Source organism: Micromys minutus (genome assembly GCF_963924665.1).
Source record: "Micromys minutus genome assembly, chromosome: 7".
NCBI lineage: Eukaryota > Metazoa > Chordata > Mammalia > Rodentia > Muridae > Micromys > Micromys minutus.
The window spans coordinates 73,001,379-73,018,607 of record NC_137976.1 but is presented as its reverse complement, the minus strand read 5'-3'; the positions used below and the strand labels follow the sequence as shown (position 1 = coordinate 73,018,607).

Below are 17,229 nucleotides of genomic sequence, written 5' to 3'. Positions count from 1 at the left end.
GTTCAGAGTCCCTGGGTTGGACCCTATGCTAATAGAGAGGAATAGACCCGTCTCTACCCACCCACTCTGTTTTCTTATAGGTGAGCAGTCAACACGGAGCAACAGAAGCCCAGAGGAGGGGCTCAGAACTCAAACTTGGGGATTCCAAAGAGCACAAGTTGGGTTTGAGATAAACATAGCAACTGCTAGATCTTGAGGGAAAGCTGAGCCCCTCAAGGAGTGATGGCATGGCTGTGGCCCCAGAGAAAAGCTCTTGCTAGTACGGGTCTTCCCTAAAGCTGCCTCCTGCTCCAAGCGCAGTAACTAAAACACAAGTTCTGGGATCAGACTGGAAAAGTCTGCGAAAGGTCCCCACCCCCAACCCAGCCGCGCATGGCAGCTGAATGTGTGGTGGTCAGCCCTGGGAAAGAGCTGTGGTTCTTCTGTAAACAAGACCAGGTTCCCAGGACGACCGCGGGGTGGGAGAGAGCACCATTACAGGCCCCAGAGACCATCTGTTGTCAGTAGATCAGATTCGATTGGTCAAGGAGGCCAGAGGACCGCCCACATCCCTGGGAAGAGTTCCAGGCGGTGAGCTGTATCCCGGACTGGGTAGTGAGAGTAAACATGAAGGGTCCCTGCAAGGAGGTTCAGAAGAATGAGGATCAAGAGGCAGAGACCCTGGAGGCCAAGATGTGCTGGACTGCAGATTCACACTCTGCTCTGGAGACAGAAGGTGCCTCATCCTCTGCATGGGGTCCTGGTTGGATTCCTCATCTGAGGATCTCCGCCCCTCCCCCGCCCCCGCAATGATGGTGGGAGGGCAGCTGGAATGGAATGGCACCCTTCTGTGGGGACACATTTCTCAGTACCAGCGGATGATATCCCTAAAGTCCTTGCCCTTTGGGAGGAATGAGGAGGCCCAACATTTAGAACTGTCTTCTGGAAAACCTGTAAATGCAATACTCTGACAGGCAGTTGTGTCCCAAACTGGAAGATTTCAGGCTGGTTATTACAACCTATAGGAAAATATTAGCTAATAGATATATTCCATTTAGAATTGTTTCCAAACCCCTGCTCCCAAGGTGTTTCTATAAATACTGTGACCCGCGGGTTGAGAAAGTAGCTCAGTTTGTAGAGTACTTCCCTAGCATGGCTGAAGCCTTGATTGAGTTCAAGGCTATCCTTGACTAGCAAGCTGGAGGCCAACTTTGGTGGTGGTGGTGGTGGTGGTGGTGTGTGTGTGTGTGTGTATGTGTGTGTGTGTGTTTGGGAAGGTGATTTGTGATACCCGGGCACAGTGGGGTGAGGCTAGCAAACATTTCAGCATTAGGTAAATGTTTCCTTTGGTTCTGACTAGCTTAGTGGCTTTGAGAAAAGACTTAATTTATTTTGGCCTGGAGGTCCTCATCTGGAAAATGGGCCTAGTAGCCACCAGCACAGGAAGAAATGGCAGGGGCCGGAAAGGGTACGAGCTGTGCCAGTGACTAGCTTCTTTTTCTCCCATCTACTGCTAGGCACCCATGGGCTTGGAGAATCGGCCATAGCTTCCCTCTATCTGGAGTCTTGTCAGGCCAACGGTGTTGTACCGGTTTCTTGTCTTCTGCGCCAAGGGAGTGCCTCTGAATTGAAACTTCGGCACCGTGGCCTGGGGCCCCAGGTACCGCACTTGGCAGAAAGGATGTAGGAGACAGGGGCCATCTTGTCCTTGACTCTGTCTCAGATACTCACAGCTGTCTGTGCTGCACAAGTCCCATTGCCCTTGCTTGTGAGACAGGGTGGGGGCTTTGACAGAGATGAGTTAATTTGTAGGGAGGCTCCGGGAAATGAGATTGGCACCTAGTGGGAGAAGCCGATGTTCCCTGGAGGAGGTGAGAGCTCTGTGGATTTAAACTGAAATTATGGCCAGCTGTATCTCAGCCCGGGGAAGGACCAGGCATCTCAGGCCACTGTGTTCCTCTGCCCCTCATACCTCGCTGCTCTGTTCCAGGGGGTCCGGGCTTTGGTTCCCGTGCTGACCGCTAATCTCTACATCAAGAGTCTGGATCTTCAGGACAATGGGCTCTGCAGTGCTGGTGCAGAGGCTGTGGCTGATGTCCTGCGTAAGAACAGCATTATATCTGGTGCGTAGTGCTGGGTTCTGAGTCTGAGAAGCAGGCAAGTCTAGGGCCCTCTTTCCCACGGCGGTGGCTCCCTCACCAGGTGTTGTGAGGTGTGGTGTTGCTAGGAGATGAGGATGGTCCTCCTTCGAAGTAGGGGAGGTGTGGGCAGTTAGCCAAAGCTGAGCTGCTCTTTGCCTCGCAGTCTCCATCCCTCTCTCCCCTGGTGAACACCTCCCCCCCCCCCTCGTACCTGTGGTAGACCCCCTCTGCAGGGCGGGAGAGCACAGAGAAGCAGGAGCTGCCCAGGGAGAACTGGATGGGCAAGGTTGGGGGCTGGGCTGCTTCCAGCTCTGCCAGTGGACAAGCTGACCCAGGCAGGCAACACAGTCACAATCGTCCGAGTGATCAGGGCAGCACTACGTTGCTCTCTGGGCTGTGGCGAAGATCCAAGGAAACTACCGAAGTGGACCCCAGTACACATCTGAGCTTACACCGCCAGTCCCTAGCAGTAGGACAGACAGGGAGGTTATGCTGTCACAGGACACCACCATCACAGAGAAGCAGACCTGCTGCCACAGCATTCTCACAGACAGTCACCAGGTTGGAAGACTACAGACCCAAAAGTGATCCAGCTAATGGGTGGCAAAGCTGTCGCCATGCTGTCCCCAGATAAATCAGATTGCAACCGCCCCCCTTTCCCTCAGGCCTGGAGGGAACTGCAGGAGTGTGTGGTGCCTGGCGCAGGTAACACTACCCAGGCGTTGCCTCTGCTCTCTCTCAGATATGGACCTGTCCGAGAATCAGATTGGAGCTGCCGGGCTCCAGGCAATCTGCACTGCCCTTGCCTTAAACCCAACTGTTCAGAAGATGCAGCTGCAAGGGAACAGGCTGGAGGAACAGGCAGCCCAGCACCTCGCTGCTCTTCTGCTGCGTCACACAGGACTGAAGTCTCTAGACCTCAGCTATAATCAGCTCGATGACCGGGCAGGTAACAGTCTGGGCAGTCATGGGTCACGGGTACTTCTCGCCCCCTGGTGGCAGTGGAGGGGAATGGGCAGGACCGCATCCAGCTTCTGCCTGAGACTATCTCACCATACTGCCTTTGGCTGTTCACTTCAGCCACGGAATTCAATTAATTCCAGACATATCTCACTGCCCTCTGCTGTGGGGATCTATCTATAAACAAAGCAGTTCCTGGTTTCAAGAAACATACACTGGCAAGACCATTCTCAGTAATTAGTGACCTTCCTAAAGAAACAATGTATGGTTCTAGAAAAAGAATGGGCCCACCTGCAGTAGAAGGCAGATGTTTAAGCAGAAATCATCTGTGCCTTGTGTAGAAAGGAGCCAGCCGTGGCAAGATGGTGAAGCTGATGAACTCTTATCATGCAGGCCAATTTCCTAGGTTGGTGGACACCAATACAGGCTGGTGGTCTAGGGGAGAATGGCCAGGCAATGCTTTGCAAAGGAAGGAGAGACTACGATGACCCCAGTGAAGGAGCTAGAGAAAGGACTGAAGGAGCTGAAAGGGTTTGCAACCCCATGGGAAAAGCAACATTATCAACCAACCAAACCCTCCAGAGCTCCCAGGGACTAAAACACCAACAAATGAGTTTACATGGAGAGAGCCATGGCTCCAGATGCATACGCAGCAGGGAATAGCATTTCTGACATCAATTGGAGGAGAGGCCTTTGGTCCAGGAAGGCTTGTCTTCCCAGTGTAGGGAAATGGCAAGGCACTGAGGTGGGAGAGGGAACACCTTCATGGAGGCAGTGGGAGGGGGAGATGAGAGGGGATTGTGAGAAAGGGATAACATCTGAAATGTAAATGCAGAGAATTTCCAATAAAAAATTGGGGGGGGGGAAGAAGAGAATATATGCCTATAGATCATGGCAGAAGGCATGGAGGTTTCATCCTAAGCGCTTCTGCAAAAGGGCTTGTAGCATATCTCAGCGGTGAGGTACTTGCCCTATGTGTGTGAGCGCTTGGATTTGGTCACCAGTACTGGGTGGAGAGGAGCTAAGTGCTAGGGAAGACATGGGGAAGCTACTTTGACAGTCATTGTCTCCCCAGCTCCTCTGTATGGCTGCATGCCTCGTTAGGAATATAAATGCCCACCTATGCCACTCATGTCTAAATGTGCCAGTCAGCTAGGCATACCTGTAAGCTCGAAAGCATGGAGATCAGTTGAGCCTAGAGATGTGGGGCAGCCTGGTAACATAAAAGTCCCTGGGTCAGCTGAAGCAAATTCTTTTAAACATCTGTGGGGGGCAGATGTGGGTGTCTGTGGGGGCTAGGACATCCCATCCTATGCCCTAGTGTCGTGCGCCCCACTTCCTGCCGGCAGAAAAAGGCGTGCAACAACAACAAGATTCTTCTGCGGACAACCTTTATTGTACAGCACTCTGAGCAGGGGACTTCCTGAGCAGGAAACTTCTCTCTGAACAGGGGACTCCCTACCGGGGTCTTCTGTATAGGCGATCTCTCACGTGCGATCTCCCACGTGCGATCTCCTCTCACCGGGTCTTCTCTCTCTGCAATCTCCCTACCGGGTCTCTCTCCACACGTGCGATCTCTCTTACCCAGTCTCTCTCCACGTGGGATCTCCCGCAATCTCCCTTACCAGGTCTCTCTCCACGTGGGATCTCTCTACCATCTCTCCACATGGGGCAGAAATGCACTGCTATATATGCCTAAGAGACTTGTGTTGCTACCTGATTGGTGCATCCTCCAGTAGCTCATTCACGTGCCCCGAGATTGGGCTATGACTTATGTGGTTGCCAAGCAACACAAGGGGAAAGGTTTTTGTAGGCTGAATAATGGGCGGGAAGCTGGTGCCAACAGCTTCCTACACACTAGGAGTAGCGGATGGCCATGAGCCAGCAAATGTGGGTACTGGGAACTGAACTCGGGTTCTCTTGAGTTCAGACACCTCTCTAGCACCTGAAAGGAATTCTTAGATGCCCAATGTATCTACATTGTAGTAGATGTCCCAGAACAAATTGTCTAACAGGAGTTTTGGAATTTTTGGTCTGACCCAAGATGCTGAAACAATGAAGTGGAGCAGTGCTAACATTGGCTCTGGAGTTTACCTGCTAAAAACCCAGTGTTCTAAGAAAATCATTGTGGGAAGTCTGTGGAGGTAAAGGAGCAGCTCACGTTAGTTGTGACAAACTGTGGCTGTGTCTCTGGGACTTGAGATCTAAGTAGCCAGCTTGCTGATACTGTAATGAATGTTGCAGGCAACCATCTTATAAAGGAAAACAATGCACTTGGGGCTCATTGTTATGGAGAGTTCGACTTTTGATGATTTGGCCTGTGCCTGAGCCAACATTGGAGAAGAGCCATTCAGCTGGAGAAAGGGAAGAGACTGGGGTCACAGGTCTCCTGAGAGGAACCCCCAGTGCCCTAAGATATTTGAGTCACCTGGGCAGCTCGGGGAGCATGAGCCGTCTCTGCAGCTGCAGGGAGCAGGAGTCGTCTCTGCAGCTGCAGGGAGCAAGCCCTGACCCTGCTGCGGGACCCTTGGGCTGGCTTCTTATATACCTTACAAACTAAGGCAGGCAAGTGACACAGAGGTGGTGGGAATAGAGGGCTGGGATCTGAAGTGCTATGACGGTGTGCAGGGGAGAAAGGGCAGACTCTATTTTGTTTCTCCAAGTGGGGATCTGAGCAGTGAAGGGGCTTGAGCCCCAATCCCACAATCTATGCCAGTGGAGAACCTACCTCAGGTGTGGGCCTCACAGGATGGTCACAGAGACAAAATGTTGCCATTACAGACCAGTAGAAGAGTGAGCCTCACCCTCCAGATGTTCAGTAGAAAAGAGCGGCTAGAGGACACCTGCTGTCCTCTCCTGGCTTTCCCAGAGTCCAGGAAAGGTGAGGGCTCCTGTATCAGGAACCTAGAGGTGTCAGTTGAGGTGCTAATATGTCTGTTGCTGCTCCATGTGCTAACTAAGCAGGTGGCTGGGAGCACTGTGTTTACACACACACACACACACACACACACACACACACACACACTCCTTGAAGGTAATCCAGATATACATTAGATTTTGTGATCCTCTTACACAACTGAAGTTCTAGCACATGGTAAGCATCAAGGTGTTCTTTGAACTTGTGATGGTGGTGGGGTTTTTGCTTGTTTGTATGTTTGTTGCTATAAAATCTCTTTATATCTCAGGAGAGACACTTGGACCTGCCATAGCAGAAAACACAGGACTCACAGAGCTTAACCTGAGTTGGAATCACCTTCGAGGCCTGGGAGCCATTGCATTTGCCAGAGGCCTGGAGGTACGAGGCACTTGTCCAGTCAGCCCTGCCTGTCCTCTGGGAAGTTTTCCCTGAGCCAGTTCTTGACGTTGTAACTCTTCGGAAGTGAACCTGAGCCCTTTTCAGCACCACATACATGTGCATCTTTGATGACCTGTTTTCCTGCCCGTTTAATGGTGACACACTACACAGACTCTTTCGTCATTTCCTAAGGGGTGTACAGAAAAATGTCAGCTGCCTCCTCCGAAAATCACAGTCAACTGTAGAGGACATCTGTGCTGTCTGGTGACATCACTGTTCGCACACGCCAATGCTTTTCCACGCCCCCCTCATTTCTTCCCTGCAAGTTTATAGACCTTGGAAATGTATTGATCAAGCCCTGACAGGGTTTCATGAGGCATCCTCTCTGTCCCCAGCAAGGGCCTTAGGAAATGACAGTCACTACCTTCCCTTCTTACAGGGCCTGACTGCTGGGGTTCCTGCCCTAGAAGGTGGCAGGTCAGAGCACTCACTCTTTACTCTGCCACCAAGTCAATGGACCCGTGCAATCTCTGTGCCCCAGGATGCCTGCCTTGGGCATTTTCCCACAGGGGTGGGTCTGGTCACTACACCTCATCTCTGAGAAGTTTCCACAGCCTACCTGTCAGCCTCAGCTGATCTTTAAGTTCTTACTAACTCTGTTTCAGGACCTCTGCTCTCTGTCCTGGGCTCCGCGACACTGTGGCCCTGTTGCTTTCTGCAGCACCAGCTGGGAGCTCGTGTCTTTGCTCTTTGTATTCTAGGCAAATATATTCTTGAAAATCCTGGACATCTCTCATAACGGCTTTGGGGACTCTGGCGCCTGTGCGATAGGTGAGGCCCTCAAGGCCAACAATGTGTTGGAAGAACTAAATATGAGGTGAGAAACGAGGGTTCTTGCTGTGCACGTGTGCAGGGGCTCTTAGGGCCACATGTAGTGATCTGGCTGCTGTTCACAATGCATTGTGTGGCTTGGGCCTCAGCCCCACAGCACTCAGCTCTGCCCTTCTCTTTCAAGGTTGTTGCCTGGGGGCTTGGGATGCAGCTCGGTTGACTGAGTCTTGTCTAGCATGTGTGCAGGCTGTGGGTTCACACCCACCATCATATGGATTAAGACTGGTTGGTATTTTACTCCTGCTTTCATTTCTGTTGCTGTGGTGAAGCACTTTGCGCAGGTTGTGGTTGGCGTGTCCGAGACTCTCATCACATGCAGACAAGAAGCAGAGCTGCTCATGCTGCTGCTCCCTGCTGTCCCCACAGCTTTCTCCCTTCAGACAGTTTATTTGCTGACCGAGATGATTCCTCCCAGCAGGCTCTCTTCCAGGTGACTCGATTGTGTCAAATTGAGAATAGAAACCACCTGGTACAATCCATCCTTTAACTTGGCACACAGACTTTAAGCTATAATTGTTTCCTTGGTCCCCTAAGAATACATTACTTTACAATGTAGATATCGTCCTTAAAAATTCCAGTACTTCAGGGGCTGGAGAGATGGCTATGTGGTCAAGAACATTTGTTGCTCTTGCAAAGGACCCAGATTTGGTTCCCGGCAGCCATGATAGCTCACAATAATCCACAACTCTAGTTCCAGAGACTGCAAAGCTCTGATCTGAGCAGCAGGTAGGCTGAGGCCTCACCTTTATCGGTGGTCCCTGTGGGCCTCTCCTCAGGGACTCTTAACACAAGGTGTGAGGCCTCAGCTGCTTTGCAGGACCTCCTGAATCAAGCGTCTACCATGCCTTCAAAGCAGTACTGCATGGACCCCACTTCTGATTCTGCCAAATTCCACCACGTGAGGTGTAGCCTGGCCTCCTTAGATCAGCTTCTGGTGCTGACCCTGAGAAAATACTTCCCTTTTGTCCTGAAGCACAGAAGGTCTTACCTCGGTCATGCTAATCTTTTTGTTTGCTTTCTTGCTTATTATTTGTTTTTGTTTTGTTTGTTGGTTGGGTTGTATTGGGGGGGGGCAGGGTTTTGTGTGTGTGTGTGTGTAGTCTTGGCTGTCCTAGAACTTGCTGTGTGAACCTCAAACTCACAGAGATCCACCTGCCTCTGCCTCCCAAGTGCTGGGATTAAAGGCGTGCGCCACAATGCCCAGCCGGTCTATCATAGCGAAGGATTCCCCAGGGATCGGCACCCTATTGCCCCAATGAGCAGAGTTCACTGTAGTGGCCCCATCCTCGTTGACAACCACAGCTGATCCTTCGGCCCCAACTGATACACACAGATTCTTAGCCAAGGTATTCCAATCAGTGATGATGTCTTTGCTCCATTCTGAACTGTCATCTGGGACTTGCTGCTGGTATTGCAACATTACTGTTTTCTAAGCCCCTCAAGAAGCTACATGCTAATCTGTGCAAATAGAACTCAGTGGCTTTTCCAGTCTCAAACCCCAGTGTCTTCCACACAGGCAAACCCAGCACTTAGGAGTAGAAGCGGGAAAAATCAAACGTTCAAGGCTATCCTCAGTTATACCAGGAGTTAGAGATTAGCCTGGAATACATAAAACTGTCTGAGGCTGGAGAGGGAGAAGGAGGGAGGAAGGAAGGGTGAGGGAGGGAGGGGGAGAAAGCAGGATCCAGAGCCTACACTATTGTGGTGATTCATGTGTGGCCAGATGGCACAAATGCACCTTCTGAGCTCAACAAGCCTTGGCGCAATCCCTCATCTCCAGTGGGGGGAGATGTGCTAAGTGTGCTTGCCACCAGGGGGCAGCACATGCAGCTTTAAGATGTTGACTGGGGGCCTGGACATGAGTGGAGGGTTGTACTCAGAAACCCAGGCTGCCAGACACAATAGCAAATCAGGCCGGGGCTCTGAGGCTCTGAGCTTGTGAACTGGAAAGCTGAAATACAGACATATTTTCCTTACTGGCATTGTTAATGGGACTAAATGTGATAGCTCCACGCATGCCTGCAGAGTGCACTGGGCCCCATCTAGCCTCCATTTAGTTATTTAGTATCTTTACTTTTCTTTGTGTCCTTCCCAATCTCTAAGAATTGCTAGAGTATGTTTTCAGCCTGTTGTTATTGTTAGTGTTTGTGTATGAGAGAAAACGTATCCTCCTCATTCTCTGTCTGGCTTATTGCACTTAACACAATGCCTTCCTGTTCCATCCATTTGCTTCAAATGACACAGTACTTCTTTATCCTTCGTGACTGAATAGACTGTTGAGTGTACACAGTACATTTGATTCATCCATCCATCCACCCACCCACCCACCCATCTACCCACCCACCCACCCACCCACTCATCCATCCATCCATCCATCCATCCATCACTGGGCACCTAGGCTGGCTTCATGTTTTAAATATGATACATATGTCTGTCTTGTTGCAGAAACAACAGAATCTCCATTTCAGGAGCTCTGAAGTTGGGGTTGGGTCTGCAAGTCAACCAGACACTTCGGATTTTTATTGTAAGTACGAGCCTGGTAGGGGAGGCTCCAGTACAGACTGGCCCTGTGTCTCTTCAAACAGTCACCTTTCACCCACCAGCCCCTCCCTGAAGAGACAGCAGATGGGCTCCTGAGTCCAGATGAGACTTTCTGGGAGGGGCCTCCTGGCTTCTTATGACCACTTACCACCTCTGACTCCTCTTTTCCAGCAGTCATGACAACTCCTTGTGGTCCTTTCTCTGGCTCGCAGAAGCTCCTTTGTGTGGAAGGCAGCCAGCACAACCCCTTGGTTTACTTTCATCTTTTCACCTGTAATACTCCTGTCCTTACTAGAACCCAGCATAAGCTCAGGGATGGGGGTGGGGGACTGGCCACAGTTCAGACCTGCCTTTTGTATCCAGAGGCTCCTTTCTTCAGGTTTGCTGGTAGTGAGAGGGGACCTTAGACAATGCAATAGCAGAGACAGAAGGAGCCAAGTGAGGCGGAGCAGGTCTCAGCTGTACCAACATGCGAGGGTCAGGGGGCTGAGAAGTAGTATCTCCAACATGGGAGATGTGTGTGTCTAGCTCTGCATGATCCCTGGCTTCCCAATCCTGGCTTTTCTCATTAGTGTCCCGCACAACCGTCTCGCCAGCAAGAACGACGCAGCACACAAAATAGGATTCTTCTGCGGTAAAGCTTTAATGCTCTCGAGAGGAAGAGCATAAGCTTACATCATGTAGAAGCGAAGACCACGAACTATCTAGCCCGTCCCCTTATATAGGAATCAGTCCTCGCCTTGGGCGTGGAGCCCCCTGATTGGTTGAAACTCATCAGGCCCTATGACGCCACGGGAGAGGCAGAGCTCAAGGAGTGGAAAGTTACCCAGCACGTGCGTGCGCACGTGACTTGTTTACTGCTAACTCCAGCCGGATGTCAGCGCCATCTTGTAATGGAAAATGTGCAGGCAGCGCCCCACACATTAGCAATGTCACCTCCTGTGACACTGGAACCAAGACCTATTTCTAGCTTGGGTCCACATTTTCAGCTCCCTGCTAGACAATCACCAAGTCACAGTGAGTCCTGGAATCCTACAAGAATGAACTACTCTTCTTCTTAGGAGGGTAGACGAAGGAGAAACTGGGTCCAGCACTTACTCTTCTCCTCTCCTCATCTACAGAACGCTCCCTGCTGGACCCCCCCCCATCTGCAGAGCACTCCCTGCTGGACCCCCCCATCTGCAGAGCACTCCCTGCTGGACTCCCCCATCTGCAGAGCGCTCCCTGCTGGACCCCCCATCTGCAGAACACTCCCTGCTGGACCCCCCACATCTGTAGAGCACTCCCTGCTGGACCCCCCCATCTGCAGAGCACTCCCTGCTGGACCCCCCCATCTGCAGAGCGCTCCCTGCTGGACCCCCCCATCTGCAGAGTGCTCCCTGCTGGACCCCCCCCATCTGCAGAACACTCCCTGCTGGACCCCCCACATCTGCAGAACACTCCCTGCTGGACCCCCCCACATCTGCAGAACACTCCCTGCTGGACCCCCCCATCTGCAGAGCACTCCCTGCTGGACCCCCCCATCTGCAGAGCGCTCCCTGCTGGACCCCCACATCTGCAGAACACTCCCTGCTGGACCCCCCCACATCTGCAGAACACTTCCTGCTGGACCCCCCCATCTGCAGAGCACTTCCTGCTGGACCCCCCACATCTGCAGAGCACTTCCTGCTGGACCCCCCCACATCTGCAGAACACTCCCTGCTGGACCCCCCCACATCTGCAGAGCGCTCCCTGCTGGACCCCCCCCCCACATCTGCAGAACACTCCCTGCTGGACCCCCCCCACATCTGCAGAACACTTCCTGCTGGACCCCCCCACATCTGCAGAACACTTCCTGCTGGACCCCCCACATCTGCAGAACACTCCCTGCTGGACTCCCCCCTCCACATCTGTCCTATAGATGTAGTTCACCACCCCTCCCAATACCTGGTGATTTTTATCAACCAGAAACATCCCCTCCTATGAACCTTCTCTTTTGTTGGTTTAATTTGGTTTTGCTTTAGGGTTTACTTATTTTCTGTGTGTGTGCCTGAGTGTATAGATGTGACAGGGTGTCAGACCCACTGGAACTGGACTTACAAGTGAGCTGCCCCAGGCGTGTTCTGAACCTGAATCCTGTATAAAAGAAGCAAGAGTCCTAACTGCTGGGCCACCTCTCCAGTACCTTTGGTTTTTGTGTTTTGTTTGTTGGCTTTAAGTTTTTAAAATTAATGTTATTTGTGTATGAGCACTTTGCCTGTGTATATGTCTATGTGCCACATGTATGCTTGGTGCACTGTGGGCAAGAATAAGGTATCGAATCCCCTGAGACTAGTCTTACAGACAGTTGAAAGCCACTATATGAATGTTGAAAATTGAACTCAGGTCTTCTGGAAGAGAAGCCAGTGTTCTTAACCACTGAGCCATCTCTCCAGCCCCAAGACTGGCCTCCAAATTTAGTAGTTAGTATGAAACTGTTAACCCTCCTGCTCCTACCTCCTGAGTGCTGGGACTATTGACGTCATCATAGAAGGTCTAGTGTTATATTTTATGCATTTTCCTTAGATTTCCAAGAATCCTATTCGCAGTGACGGCTGTGTCGGCCTCCTTAAGTGTGTCCGGAACAACAAATCATCTGCCTTAGAACTACTGGACGTGACTGTAAGAGCTTCTTTTTTTTTTTCTTCTAAGATTTATTTATTTATTTCATATATGTGAGCACATTGTCACTGTCTTCAGACACACAGAAGAGGGCATCAGATCTCATTACAGATGGCTGTGAGCCACCATGTGGTTGCTGGGAATTGAACTCAGGACCTCTGGAAGAGAAGTCAGTGCTCTTAACTGCTGAGCCATCTCTCCAGCCCAAAAGCTTCTTATTAACCTCATCTGGGAGCTTCTAGAGGTTCTGTGAGCTCTGACATGTCCACATTAGAGGGATGAAGTGGCAGTTGGTTACAGTGCCCTACCTAGATGCACTGCCTGATAGATTTGGTATTCCACCCCCCCCCATATGTGTCAGGAAGCCACTTCAACTCTGTGCTGTTGTATGTTGGAAACATACAATTTAAAAATTTGTTTTACAGGGGTTTACAAGTAAGAAACTGCCTGAGTCTCTGAAAGACTTCAGATTTTGAAAGAGTGTTTTGTTTTATTTTATTTTGAGATGGAAACTCTCTATGTAGCCCTGGCTATCCTGGAAACCATTATGTATACCAAGCTAGTCTTGTATACTTTTTTGTATACATACTCATATAGATGTGCCTGCCTTTGTCTCCAAGTTCTGGGATTAAAAACAAACTACCATACCTACTTTTAAACAGTCTTGAGACTGAAAGATTATGGAAACTTTGAAGTTGGACTAAATGCATTTTGTGTCATGATATAGCCAAAAGCCTATGGGGCCAGGGAGTGGAATGTGGTGTTTTGAATGAGAATGGTCCCCATAGGCTCTTAGGTTTAATGTTTAGTCTCCAGCTGACAGAACTGTTTGGGAAGGATCAGGAGGTGTAGCTGAGGTGTATCATTGGGGCTGCTTTTGAGACTTCAAAAACCCATACTATTCCCAGTTAGCATGTTCCTCTCCCTTCCCCTCCCCCTCTCCTCTCCCTCTTCTTCTTCCTCCCCCTCCTTCTTCTGCTCCCTCTTCCTTTCTCTTTCCCTCTCCCTACCCCTCCCCTCCTCACCCAATGCTTGTGGTGCTCAACACCACCCCTGCCTGCCTACTGCTATAAACTCCACCTGATGGTCATGAATTCTAACCCACCAGAACTGTGAGCTCCAGTTAAATGTTTTCTTTGTAAATTGCTTTGATGATGGCATTACTTCCCAGATATAGAGAAGTAACTAAGACACCAAGGTCTTCTAGAAAAGCTTACAAAAGGGCACATGTCAAGGCCACAGTGCAAGTGATATTATGGTGACATGGGATCTTTGTCAGTGCACATGCGTGGGAACAATCCCTGATATCTTCATCTCTGGTATATTAGACACCCTAACTGTAGCTATAAAGATGTTTAAGTATCAAGGGCATTTTGACTGGCAGGAGATACAGCCACCAAGTAGTAGCTGCAGTTTTCCCTGTGTCCTCACACTTAACTCTTCACCTGCTGTCAATCTGACTAGCCTAGGTTTTATCTTCAGCTTTGAGGGATGTGCTTATAGATCAAGTCAAAGCTGGAGAGATGGCTCAGTGGTTAAGAGGTCCTGAGTTCAATTCCCAGCAACCACATGGTGGCTCACAACCATCTGTAATAGAATCCAACCCCTTCTTCTGGTATGTCTGAATACAGTGACAGTGTACTCACATAAAATAAATAAATATTTTTAGAGGCTTATCATTACATGAAGTGGGACAAATGCCCACCTTCCCTTACCATGAACATGAGCTAAAGCTGCCATGGTGAAGTGTGCCTTTAATCCTGCCTATTGAATGAGGCAGGGGATTGCTCTAGAGAAGTCTTGGCAACATAGTGACATACTATATCCATCAATAATTGTATATTTTTTTAGGTTTGTCTATTTTTATTCTAAGTATTTTCCTGCATGTATATATGTTCACTGTCTGCATGCTCAGTACCCAAAGAGGCCAGAAGAGGGCACCAGATCTTCCCGAACTGGAGCTGCCAAGTAGTGCTGAGAATCAAATTTAGGTCCTCTGCAAAAGCACCAAGCACTCGTACCTGCTCAGCCACCCCCAGTGTTCCCCCATTTTCTACTTTAAAAGATTTTAAACCTTGTCTCAGGAAACATATAAACAGAAACCACTTAAAATTTGAAATATGGGACAAGATGATAAAACTGAAGGGTTCAGCAGATAAGGGCACTTGTTGGTCTTATGGAGGACCCAAGCTCAATTCCCAGCACCCACATGGTGGTTCATAATCATTCATGACTCCATCCCAGGGGATCCAATGCCATCTTCTGGACATGGGTGTGGTGAAGACATACATGCAATGAGAAAAACTCATACACACATAATACTAAAATAAGAGAAATGTGCTTACATGAGAAGAGACTCTACCAGCACTGGTTCTCTTCAACCCGCTGCTTTAATTTTTTGTGATTTAATTTGAGCACTTGCAGGCGGGTAGAGCTGCACAGTTCAGAATAAGTTCAGGCCAGACTACACTTCTCCAGACCTTATCTCAAAACTCAAACAGCAAAAATTGATCAAAAGCTACTCGTGGATTAAATCTAGCTATCAAATACCATAGACTCGTGTAAGAGAGCCAGATCAAGAAATTGAACACATCCATCTTGATTACTTTTGTATTTCTTACAAAACACCATGACGGAGGCAACTTATAAAAAGCAAACATTTAATTTTGGACTCATGGTTTCAGAGAGTGACAGTAAGTTCATGACTATCATAGCAGAGAACATGGTGGTAGGTAGGCAGGAATGGCGCTGGAGCAGTGGCTGAGAGCTCACGTCCTTGTGCATAAGTGTGAGGCAGGGAGAGAGCGAATTGGTTATGGTGTAGGATTTTAAAAACCCAAGTCCCTATCCCCTAGTGACACAACTCCTCCAAAAAAGCCAGATCTCCTAATCCTTTCCCAAACCATTCAACCATCTGGGGATCAAACATGAAAGTATGTGAGCCCCCCCGGGGTCACTCTTTACTATCCTATTTTAATAGTTGGGGGAGTGGGTCATGAGATTGTCATCCACAAGAGAGAAAATACCTGAGAGCATTTCTCAGACCTGGACATGCAAATGAGAACAAACCCTTCAGAAGGGCTGTAACTATGTCCCAATTGTCTTTAGGATGTCCAAGTAAGCCAAGAGTGTGACGACCTCGCTAGCTCCATGAATGAAATTTTTCCAGGACTCTGTATAAAGCGTAACACTTCGAGAAGAAAAGACTGGCCACAAGCCTCTACACTATTCCAGCCGGCATCTGCACCACGTGACTCTGGTCTCGTCTCTAATATGCCACATTAACATTCACATTGCTGCCCATTCAATACACAACATGTGTATCTTCCTTTCTGCTCTCTGGCATCTTTCATAATCTGGCTTTATTTGCTGTGGTTCATTCATTCAACCAAAAATTTGCCCATGAACAACAGTGAACACAAGGTTAATAACGTCCGTATCATCCAGATGTTCATGTTCTGGTGACCCTGTTAAACAAACCATAAAGGAGATACGTGAATGGAATTCCCAAGCTCCTCTAGCAGGAAGACAAACACTCACAACCCATTGGAAGACAACTGATCATTACATTCTGAATTACTGACTAATTTGCTCTCCAGAAACAGCCAGAAAAACTAAATTTAAGTAGAAAAACTACTGCTGACTGGCCAGGGTGTATGACTTGGGAGCGTGTTTGCCTGGCACACAGGAAACCCTTGGCTGATTCCACACCATCGTATAAAGAAGCATGATGGCATATGCCTGTAATTCTAGCATGCCTGCAGTGTAGACAGGGGGAATAGAAGTTCAAAGACCCTATAACATAGTTGAGTTTGAGGCCAGCCTGGGCTACATAAAACCCTGTCTCAGAAAAGAAAAAAATATACATAGAGAGAGAGTTGGTGACGCTTGCCTATGATTCTGGTCTTTTAGAGACTGAGTCAGAAGCATGATGGCTTAAGACCAGACGGGGGGCGGGGGGGACTGGCTCAGTGGTTAGAGCACTGACTGCTCTTCCAGAGGTCCTGAGTTCAATTCCCAGCAACCACATGGTGTCTCACAACCATCTGTAATGGGATCTGATGCCCTCTTCTGGTGTGTCTGAAGACAGCTACAGTGTACTCATATACATAAAATAAATAAACATTAAAAAAAAAAAAAAGACCAAACTTCACTTTTCCAGTGTCTCTCAGAATTGTCCTAGAAAGGGGTTAAAATGCTACAGCACTTCACTTGTGAATGATGCCTGCTTAAACCTTCTGCAGTTAACTAATTGATCATATGCACACCTCATGAGGCTGCAGGCAACCACTTGAAAGCAGACAGCATTCTAACAGGAACACATTTAGGCAACTTCTACATGTAACTTGCTTGTGCCTTTAAGACCTGCTTGGGTCTGATCATGTGTGTGTGTGTGTGTGTGTGTGTGTGTGTGTGTGTGTGACTTTCTGTTGATAATGGATTGCTGCTGTGCATGTCCTATTTTTCTGGTTTGGTTGGTGAGATACTACCTAGCTCATAATGGGAGCTTCATGACTGGAAGTCCAAAGTAATTGCTACCTTCTGCTTACTTGTTAAGCAGCATACTATTGTCAATATAGTGAGCCCTGTGATATCTTGTGGAAGAGTCAGATGACCAAGAACCCTTCAAATGAAGAACTAGAGAGTTAATGTATCCTTGAAGTAAAGCAGTACAGGTACCCTGCTGGCTTTGCCAGTTGAAAGCAAAAAATTTTTTTCTGGTGGCCCTTGTGGACAGGAACTAAGAAAAAGGCATTTGCTAGATCAGTAGCTGCCCACCAA

At 49.1% G+C, this 17,229-nt stretch overlaps 1 protein-coding gene across 1 annotated transcript; it reads left to right on the top strand.

Moving 5' to 3' along the window:
• The first annotated feature begins 590 nt into the window (after positions 1–590).
• Positions 591–16,005, top strand: LRRC74B (leucine rich repeat containing 74B). The gene is made up of 9 exons (XM_080919673.1): positions 591–715; positions 1,497–1,639; positions 1,970–2,102; positions 2,863–3,069; positions 6,266–6,375; positions 7,137–7,252; positions 9,712–9,790; positions 12,352–12,447; positions 15,556–16,005. The coding sequence occupies exons 1-9, from the start codon at positions 607–609 to the stop codon at positions 15,730–15,732; spliced, it is 1,170 nt and encodes a 389-aa protein (XP_080775799.1). The 5' UTR covers positions 591–606; the 3' UTR covers positions 15,733–16,005.
• Positions 16,006–17,229: the final 1,224 nt, after the last annotated feature.

Bases quoted from the DNA above. Each gene is read 5' to 3' on its own strand.
- LRRC74B (XM_080919673.1), top strand. From the start codon at position 607: ATGAAGGGTCCCTGCAAGGAGGTTCAGAAGAATGAGGATCAAGAGGCA. The intron at 6,376-7,136 runs GTACGAGGCACT...TTTGTATTCTAG, and splicing joins CATTTGCCAGAGGCCTGGAG to GCAAATATATTCTTGAAAAT. The intron at 9,791-12,351 runs GTAAGTACGAGC...CATTTTCCTTAG, and splicing joins AGACACTTCGGATTTTTATT to ATTTCCAAGAATCCTATTCG.